Source organism: Myodes glareolus, chromosome 15, assembly GCF_982192425.1.
Source record: "Myodes glareolus chromosome 15, mMyoGla1.1, whole genome shotgun sequence".
Taxonomy (NCBI): domain Eukaryota; kingdom Metazoa; phylum Chordata; class Mammalia; order Rodentia; family Cricetidae; genus Myodes; species Myodes glareolus.
In genome coordinates this window covers 67,746,770-67,771,443 of record NC_142040.1, presented here as the reverse complement: position 1 = coordinate 67,771,443, position 24,674 = coordinate 67,746,770, and the positions used below count along the sequence as shown (strand labels likewise).

The window sequence follows — 24,674 nt, the reverse complement described above, 5'->3', positions numbered from 1 at the left end:
CACTTGAGCCCAGGAGATAAAGACTGGCCTAGACAACATGGTGAAACCCTGTCAGGAAAAAAAAAAAATCAGGAAACCTTTTCTAAATGATTGAGCAAATCTGGTACATTCTAGATTCTTTTCATCTATACTTCCTCTTCCCTCTGGTCTGTGCTCTGAGAGGTCCAGAGGTAGTGTGTTTGCTATGTGAGCATTTTCCCTGGGATGATAGAAACAGATGTGGGCTCCTGTCTGTATAGGACACCAGTGACAGCCCAAAGTATGATTAGCACCAAACTCCACCTTGGAGAATCAGTGAGTTTATTGTACTACCTACAGAGCATGGAGCCCCAAGGCAACCACACGGCCAGAAATTCTCAGCCCACCGTGGATGACAACTTACCCATAGCTGTGTAAGTTTACCTTCCCCGGTCTGTATATTGCAGCACCTCCCAAGGCCACAAGACCGTCCACAGTTAGGACAAAATTATATATTGTTTTTATTTATTTTGTCCATAACATGTGACTTAGGAGGTTCCATTTATAGGACAGAAAGTATGTTAGCTTAGCATGTTGAGGTTAAGGCAAGTCTTCAGATATACAGTGAGTTTGAGGACAATTTGGACTACATAGTGAAAACCTTTCTCACAAAAGAAAACATCTACTAACTATATAGTGTGTCTCTCAAACAGTTGCCGAACGGTAGGAGTATAGCCCACTGGTAGTGTTCTCTACCTAGCATAGGGAAGGCTCTGGGTCTGTCCCCAACAAAACACACATATGTGCTTGCATGCACGTGCATACACACATACACATTGCTGAAGTGGATAAGTCTTCATATAAAATGAAAATTAATTTATTTGTGTTTTATGTACACTGGTGTTTTTCCTTGCATGTATGTGTGTGTGAGGGTGTCGGATCCCCTGGCAGTTGTGAGCTGCCATGTGGGTGCTGGAAATTGAGCCCGGGTCCTCTGGAAAAACAGCCAATGCTCTTAACCACGGAGCCATCTCTCCAGCTCCATGGATAAGTTTTTATGTGTTTTTATCTGGATGTTCTTTGGGTTCTTGCCTAGTTTGTAGAAGTATCATTTCTAGAGATGAAAATCCAGTTTAAAAACAAAAAAACGCTGCCATAGTTTCCAAATAGACTTTGCACCCTGTCATATGGCATGGTCATGTCATATGGCATGGTCATGACTATATGCTATGTTCAGCCTACATTTCAGGTTTTCTCTTGAGGTAACCTCTTGGAACTTTGCTTCTAGCTTAGTGGGCAATGATAAACATTTGCACCTGCTGCACCTCGGGGATAAGTAGGGATTTAGTAGGGAATTAGGATCTAAATTTTTCAAAGTTTAGAAAGACTAGAGCATGCAGTAGGTAGCACTTGTATTGGAGTCCAGACACCTCCAGTCCTCAGATGCTGGAGGGGTTCTAAAACCATGCGCACACTGAAGGGTCTGTGAGGATTGCTCTCTTTGACAAGGTTTTAGCATTTGTTCACAAGTTCATAAAGTAATAATCACTGGGAGATATGAATCCACGAGCCTGGTAGAAATTAGGTAGTGGAACCTTCTTTCAGAAAACTGTTTCACAGATGGGGTATGCTTTTTAGGATGGCCGGCCCCTGAACAGAAGAGAAATGTGTCGGGCTTGTCCTGAGGGCTTGCTACCTGGCCCTAACACAGTTGGGGTGTCGACTTTGGCAGTGCCTTTTCTTCCCAGCAGTCTGAACTGTCCCAGTGCAGAGCGCAGTTCTCCTTCCGGCCGGCTACAGCACCTGCTATCAGCTGTGCCGGCCAAGAAGAGGCCAGAACCAAAGCTTAGGAAAAGTGCTGGGAGACTGACTTCTGGGACCACCACCACAAAATGGCCACAACCCTGCTGCCTCTGTTAAGGGAGTTCACTGGAAGAGCCAGCGCTTACTGTACGCACAGCGGTGTGCCAGTCTTGCCTCGACAGCAGGCGCTCAGATGACAAGATGACTGTTAGTCTGTTTAAGTGCACTTGCCATCATCAGGGTCAATAATGACAAGTTTGTCATTATTCAGTGATTTCCTTTTCATTACAGAAAGAGTCGGGTTAAACCATTAGCAGCACATTTAGCTTGTGTCTAAGTGATGCTTTCATGTTTTCAGGGCCTTGACCTTAGGGTTGTCATTTGTGTCCATTAGAGGTCACCAGTTGGCAGGAAAGATGACCACAGCCTGCCTCCTGCATAGAGGAAGCTGGTATAGGCCTCCTAGGTATTTTGTTCTGCTTCTGAGCCAGGGAGCTGAGGAAAAAGTAAAAATAAAATAAATACTTTTGACTTTTTCTTCAGCTTGAGTTGAGGGCAGACCTGAACCAGCCTCGTTTGCTGACAACCATTGGGTACAGCTGGAGTCAGAGATGGCTGGCTGGACTGAGGGGATAAGGTGCCCTGACTTGCTAGTCTTTTTGTACTTAAATTGAAGGGTTTGTATGCATGTCTTTCAGATGGTGTTCCTTCCACAAATATATTAATCCGAGATCCCCTTATCAAAAAGAAAAAGCCACCCAGACTTACTAACGAGTCAGTAGCCTTGTGGGAGACTAGGGAACTTTAGCAGGACTCCATAGCTGTGTGCTGTGTTTACTAAATGTGTGGGACTTGTACATCACAAGTATAAGTTGCTTTGTGTTTGTTCGAGACACAGGGACATCAGTGTTTTTACACTTCTGTTTCAAAGACCTGCTGCTAAAGGAAACATGGCTTCTATCATCCTGTGTGGTCCACTCACAACAGCATTGATTTCCAAGCTATGTTTCCTGAAATAGTTCTCTTAGTCTTAAGAAAAAAAATTTAAACACAGTGAGTTGCTCCCTCTAGCTCTCCAGCAAATGGATGGAAGGTAACTGTCAGACTTTCTGATGGCCCGGGTTTTTGTTGTTTTTAAGTAAAGGAATATATAGGAAATACTACAAAAATGTTGTTTTAAGTGTTCCTCCCCTTCTGTCTCTCCAAGATCTTACAGGTACGTGATAGACTGGAGCTTCGATGATACTTTGATAATTCTAAATCCTTCTTAAGTGAAATATTTCTTCTTTTGTTTATTAAAGCTATTATAAATAACTTACAAATGAAAACATCACACATTGAAAATAAACTAGACCCAAAGTCTGTTTCAGTGAACTTCTGTCCAGCAGCTGAGGGCTTCATGGTGAACGTTACACTTTTGTGTGGTGTCGGGCATGTTCTCTGAGACAGTCATTTAGTAGAGACATTGCTTTCTAGAGGGGAATGAGACATGCTCGCTAGGGTCTCCTCCGCAGCCCTAGTTCTGCTGGGCTTAGGTGGGGAGCGCAGTTCTGTCTGTGCGGAGAACAGTAGCTCAGATGCAGTGCAGCATTTCCAGCCTGTGCCATCAAAGAGCCTAACCTAGATGACAACAGACCAGGTGCTCAGGTGTGCTGTGCAGCTGCCTTGTGGATGCTGTGCAGCTGCCTTGTGGATGCTGCAGTCGTTTGGGTGGACACATTTGAATTCTCAGCTGCATGAGATCATCAGTGCTCACAGGGAGGGGCACTGAAGCTGAAATAAAATATGGAAGCTTCCTTCCTGCACTTAGATGTGCAGAGAGGCAGGTGTCGAAGAAGTGTGTTTCAGAGGGATAATCAGCAGAACCGGTTGATGAGTTAGACCACACTGACAGCATGCAGATGGGTCCAGTGAGCAAGGATGGTGGTCAGGTGAGTGTCAGTGTTGATAGGGATGGGAAGGGGTCAGCTATGAACCACATGACTAGGAATGAGAGGAGGACACCGCCCTGACCTGAGCAGCCCTGCAAGGCTTGCCGTCCATTCCCCAACCCCAACCTGCCTCTGCTCACGGCTGCTCACAATTCCCACAACCCACGTCTGCTCACGGCTGCTCACAATTCCAGAGCAGTTTTTACAGGGCCTTGGAGGTTTGTTAAGGCTCACTCACCATCATCTGATTTATGTGGGACAGAACTTTGCTGTGCAGAAAAAAGCTTAGGCCCTCAGGTTTGGAATGATGGACACAGATTGGTCTTATACATCCACTGACTATTTTTCTAGATGTCTGTCGGTTCAGTTGAGAGTTGTAGTACAAAGCCGCTGTGGACCAGCACAAGCCTGACTTATCTTGACGTTAGTAGAAGTTCCCGAATCACTGACTTGGCTGAATCTGCCCTACTTCTTTTTCCATCCCAGATCATTTAGAGTTGTGTACTTCAGCACCTGCTGTTGTCTGACCCATGGGGTGCAATGAGGTCACTGTCAGGTCCTCTTGGAGTGCCTAGGCCACCAAGACTCCACTCTCACGAGTGAGATCAGTGCCTTTAAAAAAGGAGCTAGAGATTCCGATCGAGCCCTGTGCTGTGTGAGCACCCTTGGAAGCCGCAGTCTGTGAGGAATAGGTCCTCCCTAGATGTTGGCACCTTAACCTTGAACTTTCCAGTTTCCAGAGCTATGAGTAGACATTTCTGTCACATATAAATTATCCAGCCCAAGGTATTTTGTTACAGTAACCCAACAGAATATGACAATACCAGTTACAAACATGTACAACATATACGGCCCATTTTTAATAGCACACTAACAAACGTGTGTGATGTATTTGTAATGTTTTAGCTGAATGTTTGAAAAGAGATCACTTGCTTGTTTTTCTGCCACTCCACCAGAGACTGACTGTGCATTTGACGTAAACACTCTGTTAGATGGTGTTAGTGTTGTGTGATTTCTCGGGTGTGGGAACCAGGGAACTGTGCTGCTAAGTCCCAGCCATGAGGAGCACACAGCTTGCACTCTGATGCCGTAACACCTCACAGTTCATTTGATGAATTATCCTCCGAGTCCAGGACTGCAGCATAGTAGTGCTGTCTTTTCTGTGTTTGGAGTCTCCGGAAAACAGAGACAAGCAAAACATCTAGCTGTGTAGTTAAGCTTGAATCACCTGAGCTATGAGGCTTTGAACCATTTAAAAATGTGAACTGGTCCAACATAGCGCCATACCTGCCCTCTCACACAAATCCCAGCGAGCTGGTAGCTCTGTCATGCCTCTGATAAGGTGAGAGTTAATTTTATCATTATTATATGCAATGTTCATGCGTAGGACAATTTGCACTTTTAATATAAAAGCTATTTATGGTCCTAGTGGAGAAGCTGAAGTAAGATGTAATTATGAAGTGAATTAAATTAGTATTCAGGCATTTCCTCTGAAGTTGCTTTGCTTCATGTTTGCTGCAGAATTTTGACAAAGGAGCGAGCCTTTCGTAGATAGGCCTAACCAGTGAGCAAGGTGGACACTGTATTTATGGCCCATGTGACCATGTTCTTTGCAGGTGCTGGATTGGATTGAGAACCACGGAGAAGCATTTCTGAGCAAACACACAGGCGTTGGCAAATCCCTTCACCGCGCCAGAGCACTGCAGAAACGACACGAGGACTTCGAGGAAGTCGCACAGGTACGGTAGCGCCCTGGACACCCGGGTGGCTGGGGTGGAAGTCAGTTTCAGCAAACCTGAGGCGACTTAACCTTTGCTAGGTGTATGAGGTTGTTATGGTGGGATTACATTTATTTCACAATGAGGCGACCATCATCTAGGTAGAAAAGAGAGCTAGTCAGTTAACCCCCTATGAATTGTATGGTTTTGAAACAAGTTTGTCTTTGAGGATTTTGTTGTATTTATTATGCTAGTTTGTGGCTTTCACTTGACAGTTGAAGAACAGTAACCCTTCTGAGATTTCTGCAGTGACAGGCCTGGCATTCAGCTTGTCCGTTTCTAGTTGTGTTAATTGTGTGCGGAGCGGAGGGTGCTCGGAGCACAGGACTTGGGGAGAGCGAATGATGCTGTGATGCTGACAGGCAGTAGGCCACTGTGTTCCGAAAAGTTTGCAGAAGCATCACAGACATCCTAAGGAAGTGGAGGAAAGCTGCCTTCTACAGAAGTCATCTGAGCCAGGAGTGGGGTGTGCACGCCTTTAGGCAAGGAGAACTCTATAAATTTGGGACCAGGATGATCCATACCGTAAGTTCCAGGGCAGCAAAGGCTGCGCAGAGAGATCCTGTCTCAAACAACCAACCCCACCCCCAGACAAAAAATGTCATCTAGGTTGTACAAATCCAGATTCAGACAGATTATGTTAACTGTAGAATAGTACTAAATCTTACAGGCAAGAAGTGGAAAATGGCATCCGTGAGAGGGACTTTTAGGAAGACAGCGGTTTCTTCAGCAGTCACAGATGCTGGAGTCTGGAGGAATGTTGTCCTGACATGAAGATGTTGAACCCTTGGGTTCTGCACCTGTCTGAATTGCTGTTCCTTAGGGGAATAAAGTGAGCACTGAGATTGGGATTTCCCAGTCAAGTGCTTATCAGGAAACCGAAAGCATTGACTTGAGAGCATTATTAAATGCCCCTGAAACTGAAGCCCGTGAGAACAGGCACTGTTCTGCTCGCTTCCCTTTAACGCCCACTTTCAGCAGTGTCTCGCATGTGTCCGTCTGTTCAGCAGCTACCTCTTTAGTGAATTGACTAAATGGGTAAAATGAAGTATCAGACAAGGATGCTCTCAGCAGTCAGTGAAGGGATCAGTAAATACATCTGAAGATTCTGTAGATTAGAGGACTGCTGTCCGAGCAAAAGGTAAATCTAGGAGGTAGTCAAGAGTCAAACCAAGCTGAAAAGCCAGCCAGTCCACTTGGACACAAAGGGCAGAACTGTGTGCTGAGCATGGAGGATCAGACCTGAGGTCAGCAAGAGCCCTTATGCAGGCTTGTGGGTGTTTTTGAATGACCGCAAAATGTGTAAAGCCAAAAAAAAAAAAAAAAAAAAAAACAAAATTCAACAATCACTTCCAAATAAATTTATAGCTTTGGGGAGGGGTATAGCAAACCAAGAATATCCCCCCCCAAGAGGAGGGAGGATCAAAAGAAAGCAAAGAAGTGAGAACAAATTTCATGAAAAAAATCACAAAATGTGATAGAGTAATTTATCCTAACATATCACTGTGCCTATCTGCCAAACCATCACTCTAGCCCCTTAGAGATCTTAAGGTAGCTAGTTGCCTAATGCATCTTTTCTTGGGAACTTAGTGAGTCGTGCTTGATGAAGTAGCTTGAGCAGATGAAAAAAGGAAGCAGTGAAAATGTATGATTCAGTTCTCTGAAAATGTGCTAAATATAGCGCATTTCTATTCTGCAGAGCAATTCCTCTGTTCTAGGAAGGAGGAACCCTGAAGGAACCCCGAAGGAACCTCTTTATGTGGTAGAAGCGAGCCCTGGGCCCAGCCTGACTTGTTCAGGTGCCCACCCTTGATGTCGGTGCCCTGGGCTTCAGTGTTTGGTTCAGGTGCTGCTGTGGCCTCCTCGGGAAACACCGGTCACTGTGGCTTACAGTTTTGCGGAGCCAAGCACTTCTGTGCTATGGTTGTGAAGCTCGTCTTTGTTTGTGTGTTGCTTGTGAGTACATCTTTGGTGTTGAGTGAGCCCGTGCTGGCTGCGTGGAGCGTTTCCTTGTGCTACTTTTTGCAGTTAAACTTACTTTGCATGTGACTAATGGAAAGGTGGCCGCTACTTGAGCAGTGATCTTCTACTTTCTAAGTAGTTTTCGTAGGGGGTGTTTTTAAATTTAAAGCCCAACGAAACCTAGTTCTTGGCAGCAGGGGCCTGACGCTCCCCAGATCCCACTCTCTGCGCCCTCTGCTCCTCACCGTGCAGAGTCATAACCTGTTCCCTGGCATTCTCCCCAAAACAGGGCTGTGGACAGCTTTGTGTGTGCCACGAGTACCTTGTCTTCCTGGACAAGGGTCTAAGAAGTTGTCATGTAGCAGAGTTCCTCCTAGATTTTCAGAGGACTAACAGGTATCCCCACTGTGCTCATTTTGCTGAGGATGCTGTGTCCAGGTGGACATACAACATGTCCACATTTGTAGTGTGACCTGAACTTCTCCACAGATATAACAAACTTCCACTCGTTAATCAATTCAGCCTCTAAATAAGATGCTTTGTGTTTTAGTCTTTTAAAGTTAACACTGGAGAAGTCAGGGCAGATTGTTTTTTAATCAAGCGCTTTCCTCACAGTTGGAGTTGTTGCCAGTGGTGTACCAGCTGCCCAGCGTGAGTCAGACCCTCAGACCACAGAGAAGAAAAGCAAAAGAACAGGCTTATGAGGCTGTTTTCCCCGTCCGTCACATTTCCTAAAACTCAGTGATGGACGATTCCTTTCTGACTACGCAACCACCAGCCCTGAGCAAGTTCCTTAGTCTTCCTGAGTCCCTTTCCCCTACTGTGAAATAGCATTAATATCTCTCTTTACCAGGTTACTGGAAGAATACACCAGGAAAGAATGGAAAGAATGGAGAAAGGGAAGAAGAGGGAGGGAGGGAAGGATGGAAGGAGGGAGGGCTTCCATGTCAGAACATGCTCAGAATTCCAATTCCTTTACCTGGAACACCTAGATGATTGAAAACATCAAATTTTCACATGATAACTCTGAAAGTGCTTTGACACTAGCCTGCTACAGTAGGACCTAACATAGGTGATGTTGCCAGTATTTATTCTCTATGCTCCTTACCTTATTGAACCCCCATCCACCCTGGGAAAATAACAGGTGTCTCTGGCTAAATGCTAACAAATGTGGACAGTATTTGGTGTCTTAATTAGAGTTATATTGCTGAAATAAAACACCATGGCCAAAATCAACTTGGGGAGGATAGGGTTTATTTGGCTTACACTTCTACATTATAGTCCTCACTGAAGGCAGTCAGGACAGGAACTCAGGCGGGCTAGAACCTGGAGGAGGAGCAGATGCAAAGGCCATAGAAGGGTGCTGCTAACTGGCTTGTTCCCCATGGCTTGCTTAGCCTGGTTTCTATAGAACCCAGGACTAGCAGCCCAGAGATGACACAAGCCAAAGTGGGCTGGGCCCTCCCCATCAATCATTAATTAAGAAAATGCTTTTCAATACTCATTTTCTATTTAGAAATTTGCATTCTCATTTATGGTAACTACAGACTGCCATCATTGGTGAGAATTGGGCCCCCGTGGCTGAGGGGGGGGAGGAGGAGGAGGAGGGGACCACTCGTCTGCCTCTGCATTGCAGCTGCGCATGTCCCAGATGCTGATGGTTACACAGTGTAGGCTGTTTCTCAAGAAAGAGGAAATGCTCTGGGCTCCATGACCTACCTGCCCTTAGAATATGTCCTTTAATTCCCTGAAGGGGATGAAAGGAACAACTCAAAGAGGGCTCTCTCAGGCTGAAGGAAAGAGGCCAGTCCCTTCAACTTTCTTGATGTCTGCCAGCTTTAGATCACCAGGTCTCGGGTCTTTGAACAGCCGCAGTTCTCCTGACTGACTTGTCACAGGGAGGTGAACGTGAACCTGTCCCTGTCACAGGGCTTCTCTAGGGTTTCAAGTGGCTGCGCAAACGCTAGTGCTGACTATATGGATGTGGATGGCTTAATGGTTACCATTCGAAGCCGCTGACAGTCCAGTCCAGTGCAGAAAGACTCAGGAAGGCTTTGTTGCAGGAAGGCCCAGATGGGGTTTCAGAAGCCAATACTGATGTTCCTGTCTCCGTCCTATCCCCCCTCCCGCTGTGGTCTGTTCTGAGAAAAGCCCTTACCTCCTTTGTACAACCATCATTTTCTTCGAGTGTCAGACGAGACACCAAATGAACGGTTGTGGTGTTAGTGTCACTCAAACACACTTGCTCCTTTAGCATCAGTGTTTTTTCCAGTGTCACTTACTGCTGACGGAGTCCTAGAAAGGCGCCCTGCAGTTCAGTAATGCCTTCCTACTGGGGAGTGCGGTCAGCTGAAGATTCACTTAACAGGAGAGGTAAAGTTCTTCAAAGCTGGGATGACAATCAGCGAGAAAGCAGGATTCCTTTTTTCAGAGCGCATTTGCAGGGCTCTGTTTTCCACCGGGCAAACTGAGCTGGAAACTGCACTCAGACCCTCAGCTCCCCTTGTACCGGAAGCGGCTGACTGATTGATACGGCTTTATTGTAATTGGCCTCCTGACTTGGAGGGCATCCCTTCCCCAAACAGATCCTAGATGTTGTTTATCACCCAAAGGACTGTTTGCTGGGAGTCTGGATCTCATACTGACTAGTTTAGGAGGTGGATTCTCTAAGAGTTGCTCCTGAGTTAGTCAAAGTCTCTGAGTTAGTCAAAGGCGCACACTCTTGAGAGAATTTGAGATCCCAGCCTCTGCCTAGCTTCCTGTTTTAAGTTGTGATCTCTTCCCTTCCTTATGACACTAGAGGGCAAACCAGTGGGGCCACCTGATCTTGAACTGTGGATCCCCAAAACTGTAGGCTAAATAAATCCACATATAAAGCTAGTCCCTCTCTAGGGTTTAGTTACCACAATGAAATACAGATTCAGGAAATAGGTGCTGCCTTAATGAGTACTCCTGAGTTCAGTTACACCAAGAGGTTGGAGTGCTTGGAGGAGTAAACTGGGAAAAGCCTAGGACTGTGAGCGATTCTGGCCCCAGGTGGAAGCTGTTTTTGCAAGCATATAGTTATGAGACCCAGGCAGCTTCAGCAGATACAGCTGTCTAAGGCCCAGAGTCCAAAACCAAGTTTTTCATAGTGTCAGAGGCCCAGAGTGTTGCCTTATAGGAACAGAGTATCTTCTATACATGCCTCAGAAAGCTGCACTATGCCATACGTTCCCAGAAACTTGCTGGTGTCAGGGTGCAGCTCTGCAAAGCACCTACAAAGCAGTAGGAGCCAAACCTCAGGGACCGGATTTTTTTTTTTATTATGGTCTGCACACAGTGCTAGACCTGGCTATTGGAGATTTAATGCCTGCCCTGCTGGGCTTTGTCATGCCATGGCTGCTAACTCCTTCTTTCTGCCAGTTTTCTTCTTCCGGAATGGGACTATTCTGTTCCTGTCAAGTAGGTCATCTTCCTTAGATTTTCACACACTGAACAGTTACAAGAAGTTGACCTTATGCCTCAAAGGTATCGACTTATCTGATTTGCTCTGCAAGATGCACAGGAGCCTTGGGTACCAGAAACAGAATGCCGTGGTTTAGTACAGTGTAGTGTGGCCTCCCCAAAGGTTTATGTGCTGAAATAATCCCCAGAGTGATGCAGGAAAAGAGTAGAGTTGGGCTGGTGTCTTAGAGTTAGATGCACCTATCAGGACAGATCCCCCATGACTGGATCCTAGTGACTTCATACAAAAGAGGGACCAGGAGAAACATATGTGCATGCTTATTTCTATAATGCCCTGCAGCACATCGGGACCGCCTCCAAGAAGCCCATCAGATGTAGCCCTTAGATCCTGTATTTCAGAACCATGGGCTTCAATAAAACTTCTTGTATAACTCACCCGGTCTGTGAGATTGTGTTGTTGGCGACAGAAGATTGAAACAGACATTTTCTCTGTCTAGCTGGAGTCTCGCTTTCCGTGCTATTCCAAGCCCCCATCACCTGACTGAGCCTGCTTCTCCCTCCAGGGATGCCTTTGTCATACTTTGAGCCACCCTCCACCCTGCGCAGTGAGACACCCACCTTGCTCAGCCATAGCTGTTTGAGTTGCTGAATGAGCCAATTGATGTCTCAGCAGAGCCCCAGGCTGGATTTCTGGTTCTCCCTGGAGGGCAGGCTGCTCTGATTCCACGGAGGGCCTCCAGTTAGTCTCATCTCCTCCTCTCATTGGCAATGCCGCTTTTGAGCAATTTCCAGGAACAGCCACGAGCGTCTCAGGAATTGAAGAGCAGTCTTCGGAAAGCACTGAATAGGTGTTTACACTTCACGTTGGCATTTCTACACCGATCAGTTTATAGCCTCTGCAATTCACTTTTGTTTCTGAACCTGTGTCCTGTGAAGCAGGGAAGAGCAAACACTGTTTCTCTGTCATGACAACGCGAGGAAAAAAGTGAAGCAGGCACTTGTGGCCATGGGGCATTTCCTGACTCCACCTTAGCAAAAATCTTTCTGAGTCATGAGCCATTCTGGCCAGTGTTTAATAGTCTGCTTGGCATCGGAAAGGACTGCCGATAGGGATGTGTGGGCCTCCTAAAGTCGTTGCTAAGTGAATGATCGGAAATGCTGCTGATAGGCTCTGTGTTGCTGGGTGTTATGGCTCCCACAGGGGCTGGCTTGCTGAATGCTCACCTTCTGTTCCTCTGGGTATTCTCCTGTGCAGAACACATACACAAATGCAGACAAGTTGTTAGAAGCAGCGGAACAGCTGGCGCAGACCGGGGAATGTGACCCTGAAGAGATTTACCAGGCTGCTCATCAACTTGAAGACCGGATACAAGACTTTGTTCGGCGAGTTGAACAGCGGAAGATCCTGCTGGACATGTCTGTGTCATTCCACACCCACGTAAAAGAGGTAATGCATCACAGGATGGCAAAATATAATCTGGTCGACGGGGTCTTTGAATCTGTCAGAAAGAATCCTGTCTTTGTCATAATGAGAGACATTGGATGTAGCATGGCAGGTAGATGTGAGTACAGAATGCACTGGGGCAGACAGGAAGCAGGCTGGACTTCTACTGGCTGTGTGTGGGAATGCACATCTGCCTTTGCTGGGATTGTCCGTAAGGGAGTGAGGGTAGAGCAGACTCTTGTGAGTCAGGGATGCGTGGGGAAAATGTAACAGAATGAGATTCCTTTAGAGAGGAGCAGTGCTCCATCCACGTAATATTATCAGGTCCTGCTTACTGTAGGCACCATTGTTGGCTGTCCCATCTGGGTGTTGCCTGGTCCTGGGGTGAAAGCCATAGTAGCCTTCTGCTCTTAGCAGACTTCTTACACTCTTACAGGTCATGTTACGTTGTATTGAGTTTGAATATTTCCATAGTCAATGTGGTACAGTATCAGTGCCAAAGTCTGTTATTGTTTTATTTTTCTCTTTGGCTCTTTTGGGGGGTCCCACCACCCAGCTCCCAAATAAATCACTTGGAGCCTTATCCTTTCTTATGAATGCCCAGCCTTAGCTTTGTTTGTTTCTAGTCAGCTTTTCTTAAATTATCCCTTCTATCTTTTGCTTCTGGGCTTTTCCCTTTCTTTTTTTCTGTATACCTTTCATTATTTCTTACACTGTGGCTTGCTGGTCCCGATGTTCTACTCCTTTTCTCGTTCCTCCTTGATCTCTCTTGCTTTCTGGTTCCTCTTTTTCTCCTACTTATTCTATCTGCCAGCCCTTCCTGTCCTTTTCTTGCCTTACTGTTGGCCATTCAGCTCTTTATTAAACCAATCAGATCTTTTAGATAAACACAGTAACATGGCTTCATTGAGTTAAACAAATGCAACATAAAAGAATGCAACACATCTTTGCATCATTAAACAAATGTCCCACAGCATAAACAAATGTAGCATACCTTAAAATAATATTCCACAATAAAGTCCTTGTGTGTGCCTATAGCAACATACTTATCTCAAGAGATAATGTTATTTTAAATGTGAAAAATAGATACCAAGGATAGTATATATAACATACGCATTGTATACCATATAGCATAAATAATGATACAGATCATATGCATATATGTATAACACTTAGTAGATACAAAATTAGAGAAACTATTATGTTACTTTTTACCTCCTTTTGAAAGTAGGGTTTTGCTGTCTAACCCATACCGGCCCTGAATGGTATGTAATATGTAATGCAGATTGACTGAGTTTGCAGCAATCCTCCTGCCTCAGTCTCATGAGTGCTTCGATTATATGACAGCATTACTCCGCCTGGTTTATTTTGTTTTAAGTGTTTTTGTAATAAACACAAGTTTTCTTTTACATGACTAAGTGCTCCACAAAGGACCCTTACAGGATGCTGTGATACGCTGTGACCCCTCTTGGTTCTGAGGCAGACATCAGGGTAGAAAATGAACATAGCTAGCATCTTCCTCCACGGTCAGTTACATCACAGCCAAGACAGACGTGAACATATTGCAGTCTGTTTTCCCCAGGAAACGTGTTCTGTGGATATTCTTTCAGGCTGCTTCTAGCTTGGATGCATGGTCACTGCGCTAAGTTCCTCTCTCTGTGCTTTAGAGTAATTCAGGGTTAAGTACACAAAAAGCTCATGGCAATAGAAGAAGGGAGATCTGGAAAGATAAAATCACTTGGAGAAATCTGGGAGAGGGCAGTCTGGCCTGCCTTGTGTAAAAAGACATCCAGGGTCAAGTGCCCATAGAGCACTTTAAGGAAAGCACCTCCCATGTGGTTCTGGGACCTTGGACAGTTTGTGCACAGCCTGGTTCTTTGTAGCGTAGATGTTTAAATTCAGAAAGGTGATGTTCCCTCCCTTTGAGTCCTGTGCGTCTGTGAAGTGGGTAGAGGAGGAAGTCAGCAATTATGGAGGCCCTGGAGCGTTTGTGCTTTTGCCCAGCCTAACCTGGTATTTGGAACTCAGCCCCTTCTGCAGAAGGGCCAGGACTCTTTGCTTCTGAGGACGACACCAGAATAGACAATGAACACAGCTAGCACCATCTCTACTTCCAGTTACACCACAGCCAAGACAGACTTGAAATATTTGTCTGTTTTTCCCAGGAAATGTGTTCAATGGATATTCTTCCAGGCTGCTTCTAGCTGGATGTGTGGTCACTGTGCTGAGTTCCTGGGTCACCTGGTGCCTAGGAGGAGCCACCTCCTGCTTTTGACTCATGTGTCATGTCCATCATGTCTAGATCTCACAATTGGGACTGCATTCTCCCTCCTGCTGAGGTTGTTTTATTTACTCCCCCTTCTCCAGGGTTCCAGCCCTGCCATGCAGTGTCCCCTGATCTATGGCACTGTCCTCCCAGGCTGGGTCTTCCTGCCGCCCCTGTCCAGTTAGCTGCTGTTATTGGCAGTCTTCTAGAGTTCTCTACACACACCTATGACAGCACTGACCACGTTGCTTTAGGATTCTGTGTTCTTATGTTATCTGATTTGTGTTAGTTACTCTGTTTTTATTACAATTTCACATCAAAACTGAGAGAGGAATAGGGTCAAAGTCAATAAGGTAAGACAGACAGTCCCCTATGACCACACAGGGTATGCTGCTCTTGCTGATGTGTGGTACCTGCCTGAACTGCATGCCTGGGAATATTCTTCTGGGGCTTAGCAATTCTAGGACAGGGTTTGTGTCGTTTGAGACAGAAGTCTTTGCCTAAGACAGTCTGGTACAGATACCTTGTCTCCTGTGTCTTGGTTCTCACCAAGCAGAGACATCAGGACTTCTGAGCAGAAAGAATTTTGCAGAGGATGAGTTCTGTTGATGTTTTTTGTTGTTGTTAATAGCATCAGTATCATTTTTTGTTTATGTAGCCACTTTATTAAATTGCATCATTACATTTATTTTTTAATTAATTAATTTATTTATTAAAAATTTCCACCTCCTCCCCGCCTCCCTTTTCCCCTCCCCATCTCCCCCTCCCTCTCTAGTTCTAAGAGCAGTCAGGGTTCCCTGCCCCGTGGGAAGTCCAAGGTCCTCCCCCCCCATCCAGATCTATAAAGGTGAGCATCCAAACAAACCAGGCTCCCACAAAGTCACTCCATGCAGTAGAATCAAAACCCAGTGCCATTGTCCTTGGCTTCTTAGTCAGCCTTCAATGCCAGTCACATTCAGAGTGTCCAGTTTGATCACATGCTCCATCACTCCCAGTCCAGCTGGCCTTGGTGAGCTCCCATTAGATCAGTCCCACCGTCTCAGTGGGTGGTTGCACCCCTTGTGGTCCTGACTTCCTTGCTCATGTTCTCCCTCCTTCTGCTCCTCATTTGGACCTTGGGAGCTAAGTCCAGTGCTCCAATGTGGGTCTCTGTCTCTATCTCCATCCATCGCCAGATGAAGGTTCTATGGTGATATGCAAGATACTCATCTGTGTGGCTATGGGACAAGGCCAGTTCAGGCACCCTCTCCTCTGCTGCCCAAGGAACAATCTGGGGACCTCTCCTTGGACCTGGGAACCCCTCTAGAATCAAGTCTCTTGTAAACCCTAAAATGGCTCCCTTAATTAAGATATTTACTTTCCTGCTCCCATAATCACCCTTCCTCCATCCCACCCATCCCATTCCCCCAAGCTTTCCCGAATCCTCCTCTTCTCCCTTCTCTTTACCCATCTCCCCTTACATCCACTCCCCCCACCCCATGCACCCAAGTTTTGCCTGGCAATCTTGTCTACTTCCAATATCCAGGAGGATAACTACATGATTTTCCTCAGGTTCACCTTTTTATTTAGCTTCTCTAGGATCATGACTAATAGGCTCAAAGACCTTTAATTATGGCTAGAATCCACTTATGAGTGAGTACATACCATATTCCTCTTTTTGGGTCTGGGATACCTCACTCAGTAAAGTGTTTTCTATTTCCATCCATTTACATGCAAAATTCAAGATGTCATTGTTTTTTACCGCTGTGTAAAACTCTAATGTGTATATGTTCCACACCTTCTTTAGCCATTCTTCTATTGAGGGGCACCTAGGTTGTTTCCAGGTTCTGGCTATTACAAATAGTGCTGTAAGAAAAACTGTTATAAAAGTCTTCAATAGCTGGTACTGGAGTCTGTATGGTCACTAGGCTTGCAAATTGTTTTCAAATGGAAACACCTTCAGTTTTTATAGATTTTTTACTCTGATCTCTAGTGTCCATGTGTCTGCAGGCTCAGAAGGCCCCCAGTTCGTCTTCTGGGGGACATGTGTTTTTCCCACTCCCAGAGAAGGTCCAGTGGTCCAGTGGTTCCTCTTTATAGGTGAGCCTATCATGATAGACATATTTATCTCAGTTGCATATTCCTAAGGTGACCCATGATAGGGGCTATCTGGTCACTAGTAGGGAACACATAGTAGGACACACATGTGGGAGGTGGCTTACAGTGTAGCCGGTGTATCCCATAGGCTTGACCTAGCCAGGATTTTCTCCTCCAAGTGGTGGGTCTTCATGTTAGCCTGAGACTCCTTCTCGGAGGATTTATCTTTTCCTGTGTGGCCGCTGGGTGCCCACAGTGTCCTTCAGCTGTACTGAACATAAGTGTCCCTCCCCCGTGGGGGACACTTAGATTTATACAAGAAGAAAGGCTGTTTCCAGTTGTGTTTTACGAACAGCTTATGACTCAGTCCCACTGGCATTTAGATGAAGTGTAATTAAAGTGAAGGTAGAAATTAGGACATAACAAGAGGGAAGCACATTGATTGTATTGATAGGTGTCTGCATGACACCATCAAATAAATGACAGACCGCTAACAGATATATTGTGCAGGGCGTTCTTCTCAGACATTTACATTGAAAAACATTACAACAGAGAACCTTAGCTGTCATAGGCAAGTTCATAGAACTTTGTAAAAGTTACACGGTGAGGCTCTCCAGACCTGGAAGGTGCTCTCCGCACGCTCAGGGATTGTTTCTTGATTCTCTACTGTGTGGGTGTCATTCCTTACTGTGTGGTTAATTTCTGGCTGATGAGCTGGTTCCATAGCAACTTACTCTGGGGGGTTCCATGGGGGCCAAGGTGACTACTAGCTCGTTCAGGTGTCTGTGGGGGGTCCCACCCAGAAGACCGCCGGTGGCTAGCTTTCTGGACATCAACCTAAGGTTCTGGTCCAAGACTTCCAGATTATGAAATGCCCTCTAAATCCACTGTGATATGTGAGGAAGTGATGCCTCAGTGGTAACCACAGCTGCTCCGTCACACTTCAGACACTGGTCTTGCTTGATAGGTTGAGGTCTGGTTCCTTCATGTTCCACTACAGAGTCTCTTGCAAGACTTAGAAACTTCATACAGGTCTGTGAAATAATAGCATCAGTCTGCCATCTGATTTTAGGCTCAGTGCCTTGAATGATATTTTATTTTTGGAGCCAGTAAAAACCATTACTATTACCCATTTCTACTTATTCAGCTTCTCTCTCAGAATTATTTTGTGGCTTAATTACTTTTAATTACCTTTGACATTCATAGGTCAATTGAGGTGACTAGGTAGCAACGTCAAGCTTGCTGCCAGTTTGTTTCTGGGGCCAATGCAGTGACCCTCACTGGCCTCTATTCTCAGAATCCCTGGTGGCCAGGAAGGATCACTCCCCCCTGAACCAGGATGCTGCCGTCCTGAGTGGGTTAAGCAAAGAAACCTGGCTGGGCTTCTGCAAACTTGTTGCTGAATTGGACACATTGTTATTTTGAGCAATGCTTGGGAAAAGAGAACTTGTCATTTTATTCAGAAGTCAGAATTAATGGTTCATCACCCACCTGGAGACTTCTTTGTCTCAGATGCCAGTTCTGACTTCATTTTCTTTGCTAGCAAACGAACAGGTCAACTTCCTCTTTTATGCTTGCTGGGGTCAGGCCTTGGCTTTCCCAAGGAATCAACAGGTAGAGGGGCACAGTGCACTTGGGGAAAGGAAAGTCCCAGGCTCCTTGGTGTGCAGCCGAGCTCTCTGAGCTGCCTCCCTCACCCCGGCCAAGTCTACTCAGGAGCCATTGGACTGCACCCAGTGCTTATTCATGCAGCCATTGCTAACACCCAGAGTTCCTTCCTCCCCTGTGCAGCCAGAGAACCTGTCCAGCACCTGGTGGTTACCTGTCAGTGCTCAGTGCTTATGAACCAGCTGTCTTGCTGCAGATTCTCCTGATCAGTGGTTCGGTTATAAAGCCTGTTCAGAGCCTCACTTCCTTTCCTATGGCTCTCCCACAGAGGTCTTGCTTTATTTCCATGGAAACGTTCTGTAGGCCACACCCTATTACGTGGTAGCTGTTTATTTATTCAGCCTCCCCATACATACATGCTTGTGTGTGTAGATAGCTACATGCATATGTTTATTGCAACTTCATCATATGTAGACTTATGTTAACTACCACAACACCCAAACTGCAGTTAAACAAATCATTCTGCTACGCGAATATGGTTTTTTATTTTATTTTATTTTTGAGTGTTTCTCTGTAGTTTTTGGAGTCTGTCCTGGAACTAGATCTTATAGAACATGCTGGCCTCGAACTCACAGAGATCCTCCAGGCTCTGCCTCCTGAGTGCAGGGATTAAATGCGTGCGCCACCACCACCCACCCAAAAGAATATGCTCTTGTGCCTGAGTGCATTCTGCTTTCCATTCCTGTAGGAGTTGAAGGCCTGACTACCTAGGACTTTATGGCTCCGCTTCCTCTTTATGACTGTGTCCAGCCTCAGCAAGAACCAACATCTCACATCTCTGCTGCTTTGGGTGTTTCAGAAATGCCAGATAAATGGAGTCATGAGTGTTTTTGTGCTCATTCTTCCTACCTAATTAATCCTGGAGGCATGCTTTCATACAGACATCAACCCCTCATTCCCCTTCACTGCTGACTAACATTGCACAGTACTGTTGGAGGAGGCCACCTGTCGGTTCCCGGCTGCTCAGCCCTGAAATAATCACACAGAAACTATATTATTTAAATCACTGCTTGGCCCATTAGCTCTAGTTTCTTATTGGCTGACTCTTACATCTTAATTTAACCCATCTCCATTAATCTGTGTATCACCTCATGGCTGTGGCTTATCGGGTAAAGTTCAGGCATCTGTCACCAGTAGGGCTACATGGCTTCTCCTCTGACTCCACCTTTCTTCTCCCAGCATTCAATTTAGTTTTCCCCGCCTAGCTGTGTTTCCCTATAGCTCTGCTATAGGCCCAAAGTAGTTCCTTTATTAACCAATGATATTCACAGCATACAGAGGGAAATCTCACTTCACAATGCAAATATTGACCCTTTATTTATCATTTATTCATTAAAGAATATTGAGTAGTTTGGGGTTGTAAAAAGGAAGCTGTGAACTATTATGTAGGTTTTTGCCATACTGGATGTTTTCATTTCTCTGGGGTAGATGAGGGTCCTTTGGTAAGTGCAATATAGAGGGAAAGAATCTACCAAAGAATTTTTTAGAACAAAAATTACTACTCTTCCATACAGCAGAAATCCAGCCTCCAGCTTCCTTGGCAGTGGGAAGGGGCATAGGAGAGAGATTTCACTAGATGTGCTCAGCGGTCAACAGTTTCTGTTTAAGTGCTTTTGTCTCTTGCTGTGTACTCTGGAGCATGTGACTTATTCACTTACTTGACACAAGGGCACCTGCGTAATTAAATACTGTAATTCAAGGAGTGGGGTTGGCGTTCGGTTTGACTGTAAGCATCAGTTGCCTGTGTCTTCCTTCTGGTTTGGCGTCCTCATGGAAAAAGAACGTTGCCTTCTATAGGTAGGGTTATTAAAAGAGTCGTACGATTTCTGTGAAAATGTAATCTGCATCAAAATAGGTTACAGCTGCTCTACTGTGGTACAGCCCATGTGACCTGGGACAGCCCGATCATTCTGCTGCCCGAGCCACAGCTCCTGTGTGGGCATAGTTAGTGAACTCAGGTATACAAGCTTCAAATATAGCATTTCCATCCATATATATTATAAATAAATATCGCTGCCAATACATGGTCTTTATCTCTTCCTGGCCCCCAACTTAACTTACTTGATAGGCACAAAATAATAGGAAATTTAAACTAAGATACAGAGATTTATCTAGGTAGATTTAAACTGCTCTGTGCCTCACTAACCTCCAGTCAGCAGTAACTGTTTGCTGCTGTTTCTATCCTGCCCCTCCTTAGCAATTCCCTCACTCTCACCCAGCATGGGTGCTAGGAACTGAATTTGGGTACCTTGGAAGAGAGGCATGTGTTTTTAACCTCAGAGGTATCTCTTCAGTGCCTAAACATTTTTCCCCCTGAGGAATGATTTAAAACTATGTTTAAAAAAAAAACAGCAAATTTTAGGCTAACAAATTAGAAATTATTGTGGAAAACAGGCCTATTGAAGGCTCACCTCCAACTCTTTGGTCAGTTGTTTACCTTACAGCTTGGTTACTTCTCTGTGGAGGGTGAAGGACTCTGCGTGCTCAGGAAAGGCAGGTCTTCCAGTGTGCAGCGGAAAGCAGATATACATATGGAATCTGACTTCTAAACTTCACCTCAAAGGGAATCCTAGTATGTCACTCTCTTATCAGTTTTCTAAACTAAATCTCTTCAAAGAATCATGCAGGTCTTTGGCTCATTGAGAGAGGAATGCAGTGTTCTATATGTGTCTCTGACATGTATGTAATCTGTTGACCGCTCATATCAACAGAGAGGTTGAGAGCCTGGCAGTCAGTGGTGCGCTAGCTGGGGTTTTCCCAGGACCGTGGTAGCGCCACACAAGTTAGGCTTGTAGTCTGGTTTTGTTATTGTTCATTTGTTCTCTCTTCTTTTTTTTTTTTTTTTGAAACACAAAACTTAAAAGCAGAATAGGGAAGGATCAGGCTTTCTGGCTGGGGCCTTGGTGCTGGCAGCAGAACTGTCATTGTGTGATACCCTTGGCATCTGCTCTGAGCTGGGCATTTGCTTACACGTGGCCAGAACATACGAAAGACAAAGGTGAGGGAAAAGGTTTTATGGAAAGACAGGTCTTCTAAGTGAGGACTTTATTCCCAGACATGTTGAGCTTCCCAGTACTAGCAGAATTTGCTTACTAGCTCACCCTATTGGTCCTGTTGGTGAACTGTGGACAGACACCGGGGGCTGCAAGACACCTGAGTTGCTCTTGTTAAAGTCTTGCTAAAATAGCCCTGCCAGGCCGGCTGCTCATCAAGCACCACTGAATAATCCCCTTGCCAAACTCTTCTGCCTCAGTTTCCTGAGTGCTAAAGACACATATGTGTGCCACCATGCCTTGGTAACGCTGGCAGTATTTTTAAGAAGGTGAATTTTATGCATTTACTCTGGAAGAGGTTAGTACTAGGCAGAGATCTAGAGATTCAAGGACGAGTGAAGGACTAGAAGAGAGACTTGCAGGCCACAGGAAACAGCTGAGGGTTTTAGGACAGAGCCAAGACTGTCTTTATGCTCCACGCTGGTCTCAAATGGAAGATGTCTGGAGGAAGGAGGTCCCAAGCTGGCTTTGCTGGATCAGACTCACTGGCAGGTGTACTGTTAGGAGTGGACCACCGCTCATCTCAGATGCTCTGAGGCCGGAGGACAGCCTGGCTTAATCGCTTGGTGTCTACTCCTGTGGGAGAGATTTTCCAGTCAGATTGTTTGAACTACGGCATAACCTGTTATGAACTTTTATGTCCTTTTGTGACCTCTTCACTACTCAGATGAACTCAGACACACTTTAACCCACCGTGTTGAAAACTTTTGCTTTTCTTTAAGGACCAACTTGGTGCCACAACAGAATAGCTGCATTCATAGTTTCAATATATAGGTCTGTTTCAAATGAGACAAGCTGGATGTCACATAGGACACGATACTGTGTTTAATTAAGAAGTGATCAGTGTTTCTGGCTGTCCACAGTGCTACGCCCCGAGTAACTCATTTGGCTTTAGTTAAGGAAAGAGTAGGATTGTGAAGGACACGTGTGAAGGACACATGTCTGACTGGTCTTGGGCTGCTGTTTGAGCACATAGGCTTGCCATTCAGTTCTTGAGTCCTCTTTGGAAAGGCCAGCATGTTCAGGAGAGTGAGCTGGTATCAGAGGCGCTCCAGGTCTTCTGCCATGCCAGGAGAGGTGAACAAATGCAACCATGGTCAGGGGAAGGGTAGATAGGCTGTAGGAGTCGTTCTAGCAGAGAGGAATTACACTTTGATACAACTTCAGGATGACAATAGCCGTTTTTCAAATGACCTAGAAAGGAGGAGGAGCCTTCCCTAATGTTTGTACCTGACAACTATTGCTAAGGAGAATGTTTGATTTGTTCAAGGGTGTTGTAGAGTAGACAGAAAGGTGAAAATTCTGGAGTGCCAAGCTCTTTAGGATAGCCCAGCATGCATGCTGCCTAGGTAATTGGAGTCCCCGATGATCACATGGTTTCTTCGCTGTGTCGGTCACGTTTCATCTCTTGTCCCTGGCTGGTCCTTCTTGCCGTGTGGCCTCAGGCCACCTGTCTGCAGGTGTCCACACCTGGGACTGGAATGCCCATTTGTTACTCCTTCTCACGGTGGAGCTGCCATGCAGATGCCTCTGTGAGTCTCCGTCTTTCCTCCTAGTACTAGCGCCTGACACTTGGCAGGGGTAGTGTTTCCTGATACTGACCTTGGTGTTCTCTGGTCTGCCTCTACCCCATACGTCCTTTATAACCTTCTCTCGGCATACTCAGGCATCATTTCTCCCACCACACAAGCATAGGAGGTGCTTCTCAGGCCCTACAGCTCAGGCTAGGCAGCAGCTCCGCTCAGGGAAGTGCCTGCTGCTCCAGCATGAGAAGCCCACTTCAGATCCCCAGCCTCTAGTCAGAGCCGAAGGCTATGGGCAGAGATAGGCATGGTCGCTGGGGCTGGCTGGCTACCCGCATAGCTCTAGGCTAATGGAGAAACCCTGCTCCAGGTAAGGTGGACAGTGGTGGGACAGGACCACTAAAGGCTTCCTGCTTTTGCGCACACACAGGGATATGCTTACCCACACACAGTACACACAGAGAAAAAAAAATACACTGCAGTTCCTACATCAAGGCACCAAGTTATGTACTCAGCATACAGTCAGGCATGCATGTGTGTCAGCACACAGTCAGGCATGCATGTGTGCACAGCATACAGTTGGTCATTGCTGGGAGAGGAGCTTTCTGTTGGTGGTGGGAGCAGTTCCCTTTTCACCCTGTTCCTTGTGCCTGAGTTGGAATCACGTGCCATCTGCATAGTCCTGCATTCGCACCTGCACGTTGCCACTGAGAGCGTTCACTTCTGCTCTGAACTCGCAGTAGCAGCGGCTCTAGGGAGCTGCAAGTGTGACTCTTGAGACTGCCCTACAGTTTGCACAGCTCCACTGGACCAAGCTGAGAGCCGGGAGACAGGTCTCAATGCAGCAACCTCTGCATACAGAACCCCTGCAGTAAATGAGTACTCCCGCCCCCACGCTGCCTGTCTTACACACTGGCTTTGCAGGTCAGCAAGGTTACCCCAGTTCACAGATAGGACTGCAGGTGGAGAACACAGGACTTCGTCAAGGATAAGGCCTCTCGGCAGGTGTGCTATGCCTACTGTACCAGGCTCCATATTGACACTGACTACAGTATGTGTGTCTTCCCGGGAGTGCGAAGGTTGCTGCTGTGGTTCTCACCAAGTCTCAGGACTCCCTTAGCCACCTAGAGCCCAGTCCTTTTCCAGAACCCTCAGCTCCTCAGAATTTCCCTCCTGAAATGATGAAGAAAGGACCTCTATTCTTGAGTCGAGCTATTTTAGCTTTGTCCTAGAAGAGTGTAGTGCCCAAGGGTAGAGAGCTGAGGTGTAGGGGTTGTTCCTTCTGCCAGAGATGGGACGGGGTCCTCCCACGTCTCTGTCTCAGAGCCTTTCTTCACATTCATTTCTCAAGACCATTTTTTCCCTTCTTGGTCGGTGGCCATGCCTCTGTCTGGATACATGTAGCCCATTTGTGGGCAGAATCTTCTCCAGAACTTCTGCCAAGGCCTGCAAACACAGCTCCAGGACAGCTCAGTGCTAGCCTGAAGGCCCAGTTTTGTTTCTTATGGCCTCTAGGGGGCAATGTGGTCTACACCTTTGTCCTGACAGTTCCATGGTTCTTAAAAATAGTACCCGGGTAGCAGTGAACTTGCAGAGAGCCCACCCTGACTGACTGTTGGATAAAGACCCTGATCGCAGTGAACGTGCAGAGACCACACCTCCTCTGACTGCTAGATAAAGATGTATCTTTTTTACTATAGATTATCAGTTTACTCAGAAGTGCATTTTGTTTTCATCCTTGGAAGACTTGGACTTAAGACTTTCA

At 46.0% G+C, this 24,674-nt stretch overlaps 1 protein-coding gene across 3 annotated transcripts in view; it reads left to right on the top strand.

Annotated features, from left to right (window-relative positions):
- The window catches only part of Trio (trio Rho guanine nucleotide exchange factor), a 286,618-nt gene that overhangs the window by 139,240 nt on the left and 122,704 nt on the right, over positions 1-24,674 (top strand). For all 3 annotated transcript variants that reach the window (XM_085676587.2, XM_085676586.2, XM_085676588.2), the window contains exons 10-11: positions 5,309-5,431; positions 12,135-12,326. In XM_085676587.2, the coding sequence (XP_085532713.2) occupies positions 5,309-5,431; positions 12,135-12,326 (315 nt within the window). The remainder of the gene's footprint in view (positions 1-5,308; positions 5,432-12,134; positions 12,327-24,674) is intronic.